Below are 14,684 nucleotides of genomic sequence, written 5' to 3' on the forward strand. Positions count from 1 at the left end.
TATTTTGGAAAAGAGAAATCGTACGCACTTCCAACCCCTTTGATTACTCATTTCGGGCGCATGTTCCAAGCCGGATTGTCTCAGGGAAGGATTCTCATTTCCTCCACGGCAGGCTCTGCCTTCGTCTCGCACCTTTAAGGCCTCCCCCTCCACACCACTCCCCTCCATTCCCCACCCCCAACTACTTTCCCCTCTTTCGGAGTACCAATCAGGGGAGCAGACGAGCTTCAGTCAGTGACCGAGCGGGCCTGAGGTGACTTCAACGAGTGGCCCGAGACATCAACGCCCGCATAACGTCCTGTCATTGCCCTTCTACAGTGAGGACGTCCACTCATACAAATTAGGCGACACTTAAGGATTATTTTGCGTGTCCCGCGACACGCGGGAAGAGGTTAAGTACCCTTGACCCTTCCTTTCTTCTGAAGTGGAATTGGACGAAGCACTTCAGGGCATATGTGGTTGCTAGACAATCTACTTCGCCCTATTTGCTTCTTGCTTTAAACGTGGATCTACGTCCTATCCTGGGATGACGTGTAGTCCCAGGTGCCCCATCGAAGATGAAGGGGTTTTGGACATCCCCCATGGAGACTTCGTGTTGATCGTTTCGCCCTAGTGCCGGTTTTTTATCTTGAGTACCTGTGGTTTACCATCTGTGGAACGTGATAAAAGGTGTACCATAACATTGAGGAAGGATATCACGGAACGATAGTGCATTGAAAGTGGATTTCAGATTCTTTTCTTGTCGGAAAGTCGGCTTCGCCATGGAGCAGCGGTCATCGCTGTTGCTGACGTCCGCCGCTGTCCTCCTGGCGGCGCTGCTGGTCGCGCCTCCTCGCAGCACAGGTAAGACATGAGTTGTTTTCCTCGAGAAGGTGAAAGACCCGCTGGGACCGTATAACTCGCGCGCCTAACTGTTTTCCCCGAGAGGTGGGGGTCTCAATTTCGCCTGGTGGCGGTGTCCGTGCGTGATGGCCTTGGGCTGGTCAACCTCGAAGGAACACGGAAGGGAGATGGCAATGATCTTCAAACTCCACTACCTTCGTCTGCCCTATGACCCTTCTCCACCGCGAGAATAGGCGACCGCAATGGTGGCAGGTGTCGACGTGGAATGGAGCCCACTCACTTAGGGTGTCTGCTGTTAGGTGCTCCGTCGATGTCAGGTGCTAATCCAGATTATAGGTTCGGAAAGGTTGTTAAATAGTTTTTCCCCATCCTTCTATGAGAACTATTAATGAATTCATAACGTTTATCCACGTTTTCGGGTAGTACTGCGTCGTTGTAAGCAGTGGCGCAGCGAGGGGGGGTTTTGGGGGATAAAACACTCCCCCCCAGAGCTCAGAGAAATTTTTAAGTTTAATCAATTTTACTTAATTGGATTGGTATTACTTATAGAATAGTGTAAGGATTAATAAAATATCTCTCGGAAAACCGTAAAACTCACCATTTTGAACCATTTATCTTAATATTCCGCCATTTATAAATCTCGCACCTACCGCTTATCCCGGTGGGTATTCCATGCCCCCACACACCCCGGTATTAGCTGCACCTAACCCCCCCAGCCTTAATTCCTAGCTGCGCCCCTGGTTGTTTCATTCTAGCTATACCCAATGCTGTAGTTAGAAAAAAAATTCGACGTTACTCACCAAAAATTCCAACAGCTGAACATGTATTATAATTCTGGCCGCGAAGGTATTTTAACCAGTACGCTTGTAACGAGTTTGGATTTTAGGGGGTACGCCGTACCGGCCCAACTACAGCACTGGCTATACCCGTTAAGTCTGTAGATCATAGGCGTATTCATTGTTGAATGAAAATAAACAGCCTTTGTAAATTTTCTCAGATTTTTTTTATTAGTACAATGCTGGAAAATGACGCCTAACGTCGAAACGTGTCGTGCCAATAAAAAATTCTGTGGAAAATTTCAAAGGCTTCATTCAGAAACAATTTTTGCCATTAAAAGCTGAATCTATCGATTTCGCATTGATTGTTTTTTTGATTAGAAGATTCACTTCGTTTTTCCACCTACATTTATTGCAAGACGACCCAAGTTTCGACGAGGCTGGTCTTCATCACCAGAGCGTTAAAACTTAATTTGTCTTTTAATCAAGGGCGTACCCATGATGAAAACTGGGGTGGGGGGGGGGGCAAGCCATGGTTGTTCAAATTGTAGGTAAGATTTAAGCATGGAAAAGGTGGATGAAATCAACATTTTAAGGAAACTATAACAGCTCTTTATTAGTTTTTAAAATTATTTGCTTGAAAAAATATTATTTTCCTTAAAGACATTTGCGATTTTTGCTTCTAGGAGGGGGGGGGCAGCTGCCCTCTCCTGCCCCTAGCTGGGTACGCCCATGCTGGTAATTAATATTTGCGGAAAAACGAAGTAATTCTTATTATTCACAATGATAAGTACGTACTATAATGTCAGACTCGAGACAGTGGAAGTATCCATTATGAGTTCGAGGGTTGTAGTTCCCACCCTCTCCCATCGGTGTAAAAAAATGATGTTATCTTACGATCACAAAGCTTCGATATGTCATCGCTAAAGTTAAAAACGAAAAAAAAACGATTTTTCAAAACATGCGATAATAAGGGCATAATAAGGCTTAAAACATCTTCAAAACAAAATTTAATTATGTATATTATCGAAACAGAGTATCAGCTTCTGGAAAACACCTGCACAAAATGAAGATGAAATTGGTAAAAAAAAACATTTGCTTGACTGCTACCGCTTCATTCTGAGCGCCTCAAATAATCAAAATTGACGTAAGCAGACATAAAATATGGGATGTCAGCATGAACCTTACATTTGCAGGGGATATGTTGTTAAAATTGAGCATTTTCGTGAAAAACAATATTTCTCAAACTTAAATTCCCACTTTTTTCTGGAATGGTTCAGCATCTTAATCAGGTACTGTAATCTAGGTGTCATTTTCAGTTCCTTCATGGACCGACCACAAGGGGACATTAATTGAGGAAAATGCACTATCGAGAAAAAATTTGGATCAGGCGATCTTCATTGAGAATTTGGAAACATATGAAGCATTAGTAATTAGTGGAGCATGTTGTTAATACTTCAAAAATTTCACGAGTAAACGTTGATTCATGATCATTTTGGAATATTTTAACAGGTCAATCTTTGATTGGTCTTTTTTCCCTGGCGTATCATTTGTGAAAATGTACGCAATTACCTTGAAATTTTTATGGAATCGTCAACTTTTACCTGTATCTCAAATATGAATGTGCCCATCCATTATTTTCTTCGGCTGTGACAAAAACTCACATTTTTGATGTGCATACTGAGAAATTTATATTCTAAAAGGGTGTACCCTATTAGCCATGACAATTTCAAGATGACAAGGGCAGTTTTCAGAAAGTAATATGTCAGAAACAAAGACAAAATTCGAATTATTGAGCGGGAGAGTTGGAGGGATGTTAGGTAAGCTGGGGATAGGACGGAAAATAATAGTATTTTAGATAGAAAGAAAGGAAGTAGACCTTGTTGTGATTTAAAGAGGGAAGTCCAAGTTGCGAGGAGAGACAGGCCGGGGTAGTTTTCAAACTACTCTATGAAAACATACCTTGACCAGTTGAATACTTAATAGTAGCACTGCTTATTGCGGCCATGCCCTCGTCCATGATTTATTAGAGTAATGCAGACCATGGTATTAAATTGTTTCCTTTTTACTCATTTCATTGGGTGCTCGGGTACCCCCAGACCTCACACCTCATATACACCCCCAAGTCAGTCACGTAGCGGGAGGGGAGTCCCAGAAATTTTTTCCTCTCGTCAACCTCTGCGGAGGATACAAGGGGCACATGTCCCCAGATACTTAATTTTCCGGCATTGTAACATTTCATAATATCTGCCAATAGCGAGCAATAAAAATAACTTATAGCGTTGTGCACACGAAATATACAAGTTGTTTCAGGAGGAATATAAAATACTTCAGGATGTGGTGAGAGAGAGAATTTTAAGCATTTTTTGATCGTAAACATGGGGTCGCAACTCTGTAGTTACGGAGCTATGGTAACGTAAACATTTTTTTTTCGCTGCACTTCGCAGATACCATGGAAACTGTTTTTCTCGGGTGTCCAGCCTTTTCGATATTTCATTTAATAATCCGGCTTTTTAAGGACATTAAACAATAAGTGTGATGTATGAATAATTAAAATGTGCAGTTATAATTGTCTGGAAGAATTAATCTCAAAATGGAAGTGATTGTGCAAGCGTTAGGTTGATACTCGATCAAAGCTCTCGTTTAATTAATCTCAATGATTAATTGTTGTAGATTTAGCTCAATAACTAAAGAGTTGCAACCCCACGTTTATCGACAAAACATAGGTACTTAAATTTGCCTACGCAATCTCCTCCTGGAGTATAGCATATTTCTCCTGAAACACCCTGTATAGCTGACTAATTGAAATGTATGGTCTGCGTTGATTTTTCGATATGTGCGAATTGACAACAAAATATCACTTTAAGAAACCCGCATACCTCTCAAGAAAAAATACTCTCCCTCACTCTGAGAAAAATTCTGTCTACGCACCTGCCCTGTGTCATCATATATCAAACTAACCTAGTGTAGTCAACTAATATAGGCTTTTCGACCTGAATTCCCAGGCAGTATATATATCGATGAAAAGCAAATTTTTGAAAACGGGATAATCGATGATTTAGAGGGAATATTTTTTATTTTTGGTCTATTAGATAACCTTTTTTTTCTGCAAATTCGCGTTTAATGACTATTTTTTTCGCAGTGTACTATTTCACGATAAAAACGCATAACTAGGACGCATTCCCATAAAAGTGGACGTACACAATTGAAATCTATTAATACAATGGAAATTCTTGCTTTAGAGTTTCGATGAACGTTATTAACGAGTGCACATCGCGGGCTATTAGTGGCAAAGCGAAGAGTAGGGCGCGCATATTTTCCCCGCTGATGCTTCGCTGGCATGTTCCGAGTGGACGCACTTCCTATTGGCATTCCTTGAGCACGGGACTCATCGTTACGGATGTTTCAACTCCACTGTTGCGATTCCTCACGAATGAACTTTCCGACTTGTTGTCTGTATTATTAAAAAAAATACATATCAGTACTAACTACTGTGAGTGGCAAACAGCTCATTTTCTCTTGTATAGATCAGTTAATTACTGAGATTAGTATATTTAACTGCGATTAGTATTTCTTCATTAAAACTTTCGCGAGTACTAGTCATAAGTACGAGTTAAATAAAAACTTTCGGGCTTTGTCGCCGCGTCAATTTTAGGTGGCCCCAACATTTCCCGACCTATGCTGGTCGCTTTTTCAAGAGAATCTGAAAGACAGTTTCCTTTGAAAAAGCGACCAGCAACGGTTGGGAAACGTTGGGTCAACCCAAATATTGACGCGGCGACATAGCCCAAAAGTTTTTATTTAATATGTGATTAGTATATCAAATTGCGATTATTATTAGTTTATTACGCCGCGATAGGTATAATGCTAAAATTAACCGAAAAAAGTGATTGCCAAGGAAACTCAAAATCCCTTTTTTACAGCAATCAGTTAGTACTGCTGATAGTAAATAAAAAAAGTCATCATGGCTAATCAAACAAAGCCTCAGACTAAAGTCGTGGATTTGAGACCTGGGCATCATTATATGCTATCGGAAATGTCCATGTTCCATACCAAACCTAGAACCACCATCGAAATCATGTTACATTGTATGGTGTTCTGTAAATTGACATGAAAGTGAGGACAGATTTATGTATACAGACGAACCGTATACAATATCGCCTTTTTTTCCCTTGTTTGAGAAATTGCTCTAAAAATGAATACGCCTTCAAAGAATATCGTTCCTCGAATCTAACCATAAAGACTGGAAAATATGCGGTAGATTTTATGAGACAATGAAAAAAATATTTTTTTAATAACTGATATCAGCGATTTGCGTCTGCTTTTTTCGTTCAAGAGCGTATTTTGGCTTGAATTCAAGAATTCTAATTTAACGGAGTGATTTGTTTTTATAATTAAATCGATTTCTTTTTCATTTTCTTTTTCATGCATAACTAAATGAATTTTAATAATGATTTCATTATGTAGTTTGACTGAGTGATTTGCCTTTGTTTTTATCATTATTTATAATATGACGCACAATGCTTAAGTTTGGTTATCCCATTAGTATAAACATAGTAATTTTACTCAACATTGTTTCTCCACATAGGCTTGCAGCGCCTTAATTTTTACACAGGTACTTTATTTGGTAGATTTTTTCATTTTCCATAGTATTTTAACTGAGGATTACAGGACGCTGCGGCGCGTCGTTGTATTGGGTAATTGAATAATGATACTATTAAGCACTAGGAAATAGCTTTGAAGCATTTATGTATTTATATGAAGGTCAAAAATTACCCCTCATAATAACGAATTATGTGTTACAAAGGTAAACTAGTTGCCGTTTTTTATCTGTACTAAAGCATAATTTTAACTCCGATTATTCATTTCCAGGGCATGAGACGTGTTTTAAATGTATTCCTATTCAATGTTTTGCACATTAGTCATCATCTTTATGAGTCTTTTGTCCTTTTCTATTATTATGATTATGCGAAGAAAGCGCGCAAGGGCCAATGTGACAGTTTGAGGTGGCGGCTACGTTGCCAGGAAATGTAAACTTGGAATTGTTTGGAGGTGGGTGACTCATCAAGCAATACAATAGTACCGGTGCATTCTTCCTGACCATCCACCACAGTTCACCGCACCCTTCAGGTGTGTCATAACGTAATACAATGGCTCAGGTATATTCGAAGCCTGGATGAAGTGTGATAGGAATCAGAAACTAACTAATTCAACTATTAATTTATTGGGGACCTTAGAAGCCGACGGGGCTAAGTGCAGATAATGGTTGTTATGGGTACACAATATTGCTGTGGAAAAGGGCTACAAATGAATCACTGGTAAGCATATATATATATAGATTCAGTGATTTAATTGTATCTCTTTATTGCAACAATGGTATGTACCCCAACAACCATCATCTGTACCTATCTTCAAAAATAAAAAGGTGCACTTATTCCCCTTGGTTTCTAAGGTCCCTTACACTCATTGTTAAAATTTCCAAATGCGTTACCACAAACAATATTCACTTTTTATTTTCTGTGTGCGTACCATTCCTTATTTCTAAGATACTAAGGGCTGGATTCCTTTTTTACTCCAAAAGGGTTAACTGTCTGTCTGCTTTCTTTGTAATGTAATTTTATCGCGACTCCAAAATTCTTACCTGAAATTATATGCCTTGCATTAGGAAAAGTCGGCGATGGCGTATATTAGTCTCAGTGGCTATCTGCACGGAAGCTTCATTTTAACATCAATCAGTCATTTCCAGGGCATGAGATGTGCTGTAAATGTATTACCTAACAATGCTTTGCACAGTAATCATAATCTTAGGGAGTCGTAAGTATTTTCCTACATTCATACCAGAAATTTTAGCATCAGGCAAATTCCGCGTCGGCGTAATTATACCCGTATTTCTGGGGGACACAGGCAACACACTTATATTGAGGACTTCTGGTAACTGTATATACATTGGTTATGTCCTTATGCAGAGATTAAGCTTGATGACGAGAGACAATAGCGCCTTTCAGATAGAGGACAAGAAATTTAATCCACCGTTGGCATGATTACGTGTGTACGCCAAAACAATTAATACCATACACTCGGCATCGTCTATTTTTCTTTTAGAAATGATTATCATTATTATGATTTCAATGTTGGTTTCACAATCAGCTGTAATCAGTGGCGCCGACTCCATGGGGCCTGAGGGGGCCCGAGCCCCCTCAAAAATTCGTTATGGGTCTGAGGAAAAAGTATGTTAGGCTTGTCGATTTTCCCCGGAGTGTCCAGATATCGAGATTCGAGTTATCAGGGTTCTAATGTTGATCGTATGACTCTTCTAAAATGATAAAAAAACTTAAAACTCACTACTTATAAAATTTCCCGGGGAAAGAAAGGGTGTGGGCCCCCCCAATACTTTTTGTACGTCGGCATCCCTGGCTGTAATTTTCTGCCCAACCGCCATGACTGTTCTTTCTAAAGTTTACTCGTAGGTGAGTGGTACGCAATGCGGAACTAACATCCAGTCCGTTAACAGCGGAATCGTGAGATTCATACCAAAAGAGTTTACATTCAGTGTCTCAAAAGCCTCTTCGAGTGCCAACTGATTTGTTCGATAGGCCATCCATTTGCTGGTTCGTCACGTCTTGCCCCGAGCACTGGTGCATTTACTGTGCCAACGAATGGCTGGCATTGCACGGCCCGCATGTGATATAGCGCCCTCCATCGAGTGAGTGGGTTGCTCGTGTGCCATGTAGGTCGTTTGTCGGGTTGTGCTCAATATCGCAATGAGATTTCTCCCTCTACAGATGTTCTTTGCGGATATCAAACAACCAATCTCTTGTCGATTCCATGTGCTCATAAATCGTAAGATTCCTATTAGCCTAAAAATTAGGATATACTACACGACCTAGTCTACGTATATGCCATGCTATTTTTTGTGATTGTCTCTATATTATTTATATTACCAAGATGATAATTATTACAAATTGGGGAATAAATTTACTTCAAGTCTCATGCCCTGCATATGTTTTATTATTAAATTATCCTACCGATTCATCTAGGTTTCCATGGAGTACATTAAGAAGATTTCTGGGACCCTCCCCATCAAACACTTCCATCTTCAATTCACAATAAGGCCTACTACCTAACGTTCTACCCTCTTAACACTTTTTTCAACATCCCCTCCCCGCTAAGTACTCGCTCCATCCATACCTTCTGTCTCCTCCGTATCTCAAATGTAATTTATGTTAAAATAATAATAAGCACGTATAACGAACGGTTAGTAATTTATGTTTTAGGAGATATTCATTTATAATGGCTAATATTGTGTAGCTTTTTAATAATTATATTTATGTAGTTATTCTTTGTTTCTACTGTCAATGAATGCAACCATGATTCTAGAGGACGTTCCGTCACATTTATTATTGCATCATTTTGTCAAATCAACGAATCTCCATGGTTAAATGTTAAAGGGTTAGAACAGTTAGTTTCATTTCATGTTTTCATGCTAAATATTTTATATTAATATTTCAATCATTGTATTTTCCTTTGGCTATGCTATTCTTTCCATTTAGAATAACGCTATTCTGCACTTGGAAATAGCTCTGAAGAGTTAATGTATTATTAAAAATGTCAAGAAGTATTCATGATGTTGTATGCTTAAATATGTAACAAAAATATTTGAACGCAAATATAACCAAGGTTGGGTAAGATACAGTGCAAAAGACAATGAAAGACACCAAAAACATTCTCACGACTTAATTTTCGGTTCCACTACCGCCTTCCTCGGAGTTAGGATCACGAGTTACTCCGAGGAGGGTGGTAGTACCACCGAAAATTTAGTCTTGTGAGTGTTTTAAATTGTGCCTTTCATTGTGCTCTATACTGTTTGTATCCAACCTGGGTTATATTTAATACCTCATCGAGGAATATCAAGGAGTATATATTTATGAAAGACGGAGAAACAGAACACGCTGCGGTCATGTCCTCGTACACGATTCGTTATACTAATTTAGACCAGGGTGTCAATATTTCTTAATTTACTACATTTCGGCGGGCACCCTGGGGCCACCCCTTTTAATCTTACATGGGAATCATTGTAAAATCGGATGGCTATTTTCATCATCATCACTGGTCAACAATCCTAGGATTGGTTTGACGCAGCTCTCCACTCTATTCTCCTATCAGCTAATTTTTTCACACCGATGTATTTCTTCTCTTTCACATCTCTCATTACTTGTTCCATATATTTTGTTCGAGGTCTTCCTTTTCCATTCTTGCCTTCCCCTTGTCCTTCGACGATTGTCTTCATCAGGCCATCATGTCTCAACATGTGGCCTATAAGGTTGTTCCGTCTTCTTATTAAGGTTTTCGTGAGGCTTCTCTTCTCTCCTACTCTTCTTAGGACTTCCTCGTTACTAACTCGGTCGATCCAAGCATCTTAAATTACATAATTGTTGGATCATGCCCGGAGGTGATATTTGCAGAAATCGTTTTCACTACTGTATCAGGGTATACAGTGACTGGGAAAACCTAAAATTATGAGTTAAGTTTAAGTCCCTGGAATTATGCATGAATTATTGTCCCAACCTGGAATTCCAAAATCTTTATGTTGTCCCTTGTTTTGATTTTCACAAAGTAGTTTTATTTTGTTTTGTTCCATTTATTATATCAATTTATCAATTAGGTCTATACGTTTTGCTCCAATATTTTTTAGTCTTTTTTTTCCTTGCCTAATATTCTTAACATTCAAAAATTAGCTTTTTTTTACTTTTTATTGAAGATAATTTTATTTGCATGTATGCTTTACAATGTATTGGTTACATTTTGAATTGCACGTTATGAAAACATATATTTATTACTATTTAAATTATGACGAATATATTGTGGTTCCAAGTAAGAAATTTATAAATGAAGTGTAAAATTTCTATTACTTAAGGCAAGTCTTTAAATTTGGAACGTAAAATAAAATCATTTATAAGTATCAAAATAATCTTGACTGTAATCACGTAAGACTTAATTTTACGGATTTCCCTGGAATACATGGAATTATGCGTGACGTTTCCTGCTTTAATTGTCTAGACTAAGTCAGTGGGGTAGCCAGGAATATCTTCTGGAAGGGTCACAGACCTGATGGGAAAGTTTTTTTTAAAACAGGGTACTAAGTATAGTGTTATAAACTAATTTTAACACTTTTCAAAAGCAAAAAAACTTAATTTACAGAGAAATATTATGTAAATTCATGATTTTTCAATGTTTTGTTTTCTTTTCGGAAGCAAAGTGATTGTGTTTTTATGTTTCGTTGGGGGGAGGGGGGTCCGGAACCCCCGGACCTCCCGTCTCGCTACGCCACTGCTCTGAGTATGTACTAGTTGAAATGTGAGACAGGAAGTATGACGTGTGGTTAATGCATGTGAACGCGGTATTGTTTTCAAATGAGGGGTGAGAGGGTAATTACTGAATGATTCCGAGATGATTAATTACGAGGGTCAAGCAGGTGAAGTAGCGAACGCGCACTTGACTGACTGGCTTGAATGGAACAGGGGGAAAAAACATCGGGTTCAGTGACCGATGCTTTTCTCGTTAAATACGCTGGCTATGTTTGACAATGAGACCTTAGACGTAAGGAGATTGATTTGAGAAATTGAGTCTTTGTCATTTCCATGAATATTTCAAAGCATGCTATTCCTCATCGCCTGTTGGTGAAGAAATGGCGATACTTGTCTAAGCGTGCGAAAAATATGAATCAATGCTACAATTATAATATTCATGTCGTTTTTTACTAATCATCATAATCATCATCAGACAGTAATCCCAAGACAGGTTTTACGTGGCTCTCCAATCAGAGAGACTTTAAACACTTTCATTATGATCAACAAGTGATAATGTATTCGTGATACCGTAGAAAACATGATTTAAAATTTAGCCTTGTCACCCGAATACATTTTGAGTGATTAGCAAATGAATGCTGCTGAAGTCTAATCTCGTTAGTTACATCAAAATGGCGCTACGGTCACCACAAATCGCTGGAAATAGTGTTGACTCAAATTGCCCACATTCTGTGAACCCTTATTTTGATTTTTTATACATAAAAAATAGGAAATAATCACCCTTTGAGGCTTTTTCCTCGCTTTAGGGTTGCCGACTAGCACATTTACATGTAAAATAGAAATTGGCCTGCGCTGCATTCTTTTCTTTAACATTACTTTAACTGCTGGAGTACAAAAACAAATATATGCAAGGTGAATACGTAAAAAGCATGCGGTGGAAGTACATAGTTTTCAAATAACAAGCTAACTGGTAAATTTATTTTCACTAGATTGCATTAAAAGGCCGATCGGTAGAAATGCAATGCTTAGTGGTAGGCATCACTTCCACTTGACAGGTCTGTTTTCGTTACGCTTTACTCGCTTAAAACTTCTTTTAGAAGTTTTCAGGGTACATAAAATAGACCATGGCTTACATTTACCTTTGTATAGTATTTGAAAGTTTTAATTCAGTATTTTCTCACAATCAGATGTAAAAAAATTTTTGTTTGAGATGCAGGTAAGTATAGACAAAAGTCATCTTTATCATCATCAGCTGGTTGTCTGATCACTGTCAGGTCACGTATACCAAAGCTGTCTCCACCTCCCCTTTTCCCATGCCTCCTCCTTGGTTTATCTTAACTTTCATATAATATAAAATTATTCTACTCCTATGCAATTACATGGTAGCAGAAAAAACCCTTTAAGAATGTTGGAATATACAGGTACACCTTGTGAAATCGTTTTGGGGCTACCATTATACACTGTTTATACAGGACTGGTGCTATCAATACATGACAAATAAATTTCTTTCGTTGAATTCGGTGATTTTTTTCTTATCGTTTACATTCAATTGTGATATTCGAGTAATGTGCATGCACACAATACTAATACACATGGTAACTAACTTGCTTTTAGAAACCCATAACAATAACACACATACGTACAATATACCTTGCATTGAGAACATTTTATGCTACCTTCCTTAGCAAAAACTCTACTTCCTCATAGCGCATAAGCCATTTTTTAACACCTCTTTCCTCTGAAATATGCTCGATCCAATACAAGGGCGTACCCAGGATCAACACTACGGGAGAGGGGGGGCAAGCCATGGTTGTGCAAGTTGTAGGTAATATTTAAGCATGGAAAAGGTGAATGAAATCTACATTTTACGGAAACTAGCAGCTCTTTATTAGTTTTTAAAATTAATTGATTGAAAAAATATTACTTTCCTTAAGGAAATTGGCGATTTTTGCTTCTGGGGGGGTGGGGGTAGGGGGGAAGCTGACCCCCATGATCCAATTCCCCTTTCTATTTTTTATAGTTCTCAATAATGTTCTTTCCTCCCTAACTCTTTCTAGCACCTCTTCATTCCTCACTTTATCCACCCACTTAACTCTCTTCAGCCTCCTCCACACCCACCTCTCAAAAGCGTTGATTCTGTCCACATCTCTTCTTCTTAAGGTTCACATATCGAGTCTTTATAATAAACTTTATACACCGTGAAATGTTCAAAATAATAGCACGAAAATGTTTGAACTAGTAATGTGTCATAAAAACGATTCAAAACGACCAGTGCTTTTTAAGTTTTTCACAAAGAAATACCTTTAGGTAAGGTGTTACGTTATGACCGCGAAAAACGCCGTTTTTCACCTGCGAACACCCGATAAATCGGAACGGCAACTAAAAATGTCCAAAATTTTCTTTTCTGAGCGCATAGTAAAATAGTCATTAGCATAAAAAAGTTTCATTTTCATTAAGAAGCGCAGAAGTAAAAGAGTTTTAATATTGTGTACTTGTTTTTGAAGTCGAATGGTGTTCAAACTCGGTTGACAGAATTTTGCATCCGATAGTATATCGACCGCTCATACCCGCAAAATAGTATCTCAAAAAGGCATTCCATTGAGGCGTGTCTTAAATTTCTAGTCGATAAAATCGCATGTGTGAAATTTGACTCATAGAATCGAATCTGAAATTTCGTCCTTATAAATCATATGTCAGAATACTATTCCTAAAAGCTGCATCCTGAAAAATCTGAACAGAGAGCTGTTAATTGAAATGAAAATCGAGATCCCAAAATGAAAATCAAGTAATTGGTTGAGTTACGGCTATATTGATTTTTCGAGATTTATAGAGTGCACAAATGATTTTATGGACGAAATTTCAGGTACGATTATATGACTCCAATTTTACACACACGATTTTCTGGACTAGAAATTCAAACTACGCCTCAATGGAAAACGACTTTTTGAGGTACTGCTCTGCGGCCATGAGCGGTCGATATGTCAGTTAAAGCCCTGTCAAACCAATTCAGATTATTGTTCACAATTAACGTTCTTCCTTTATTTAATGACGTTTGTGAGTGTTTATTCCCGTTTTCCTTATGAGAGCCCGTATGGCTTTCCAAAGCGTTGTTAATGGCTACCGCTCCATTTATTTTCTCTTAATAAGAGCATAGGGAGCGATCGTTAGCGTATTGGGGGGGTTTAGCACCCTGGAAGTGCTTGGCCCGGAACGTTTCCCCCCACCCACCCGTTTCTCTGCTGCCTTTTCACGCTTTCCAAAGCAAGGCCTTCTCTTGTCAGGAAAGGCGTCCACAAAGAATCAAGAAAAGTACGACAGGAGCTCTTTTTTTTTCCTTAATTGATTCGTCAGGTCTGAAAGCTGGGTAGATATATCTTTGGCCACGAATATTACAATAGACGATCCTCAAATCGGCCTCTTTATGTGTTGTTAATCACCGCGCATTAAAATGGGTTTTCCATAATCGTCACTAGCGTCGTTGATTGTCAAATTGATCCGAATTTGACTGGGAAATAAGATATAATTAGGGGTGTCAATTGAAATTTGCATTCCTGATCATGGGCGTGTCCAGCGAGGGGCAGGAGGGGGCAGCTACATAGAAGAAGCATAGAAGCATAAATCGCAAATGTCTTTAAGGAAAATAAAATTTTTTTCAAGCAAATAATTTTAATAACTAATAAAGAGCTGTTATAGTTTCCCTGGAATGTTGATTTCATTCACCTTTTCCATGCTTAAATCTTACCTACAACTTGAACAACCA

The 14,684-nt window shown here is 38.5% G+C and overlaps 1 protein-coding gene across 2 annotated transcripts in view; it reads left to right on the forward strand.

Annotated features, from left to right (window-relative positions):
- The first annotated feature begins 242 nt into the window (after positions 1–242).
- Positions 243–14,684, forward strand: part of LOC124169248 — a 105,240-nt gene continuing 90,798 nt past the window's right edge. For both annotated transcript variants that reach the window (XM_046547804.1, XM_046547805.1), the window contains exon 1: positions 243–843. In XM_046547804.1, the coding sequence (XP_046403760.1) occupies positions 762–843 (82 nt within the window). In that variant the 5' untranslated portion in view covers positions 243–761. The remainder of the gene's footprint in view (positions 844–14,684) is intronic.

Source organism: Ischnura elegans, chromosome 12 (genome assembly GCF_921293095.1).
Source record: "Ischnura elegans chromosome 12, ioIscEleg1.1, whole genome shotgun sequence".
NCBI lineage: Eukaryota > Metazoa > Arthropoda > Insecta > Odonata > Coenagrionidae > Ischnura > Ischnura elegans.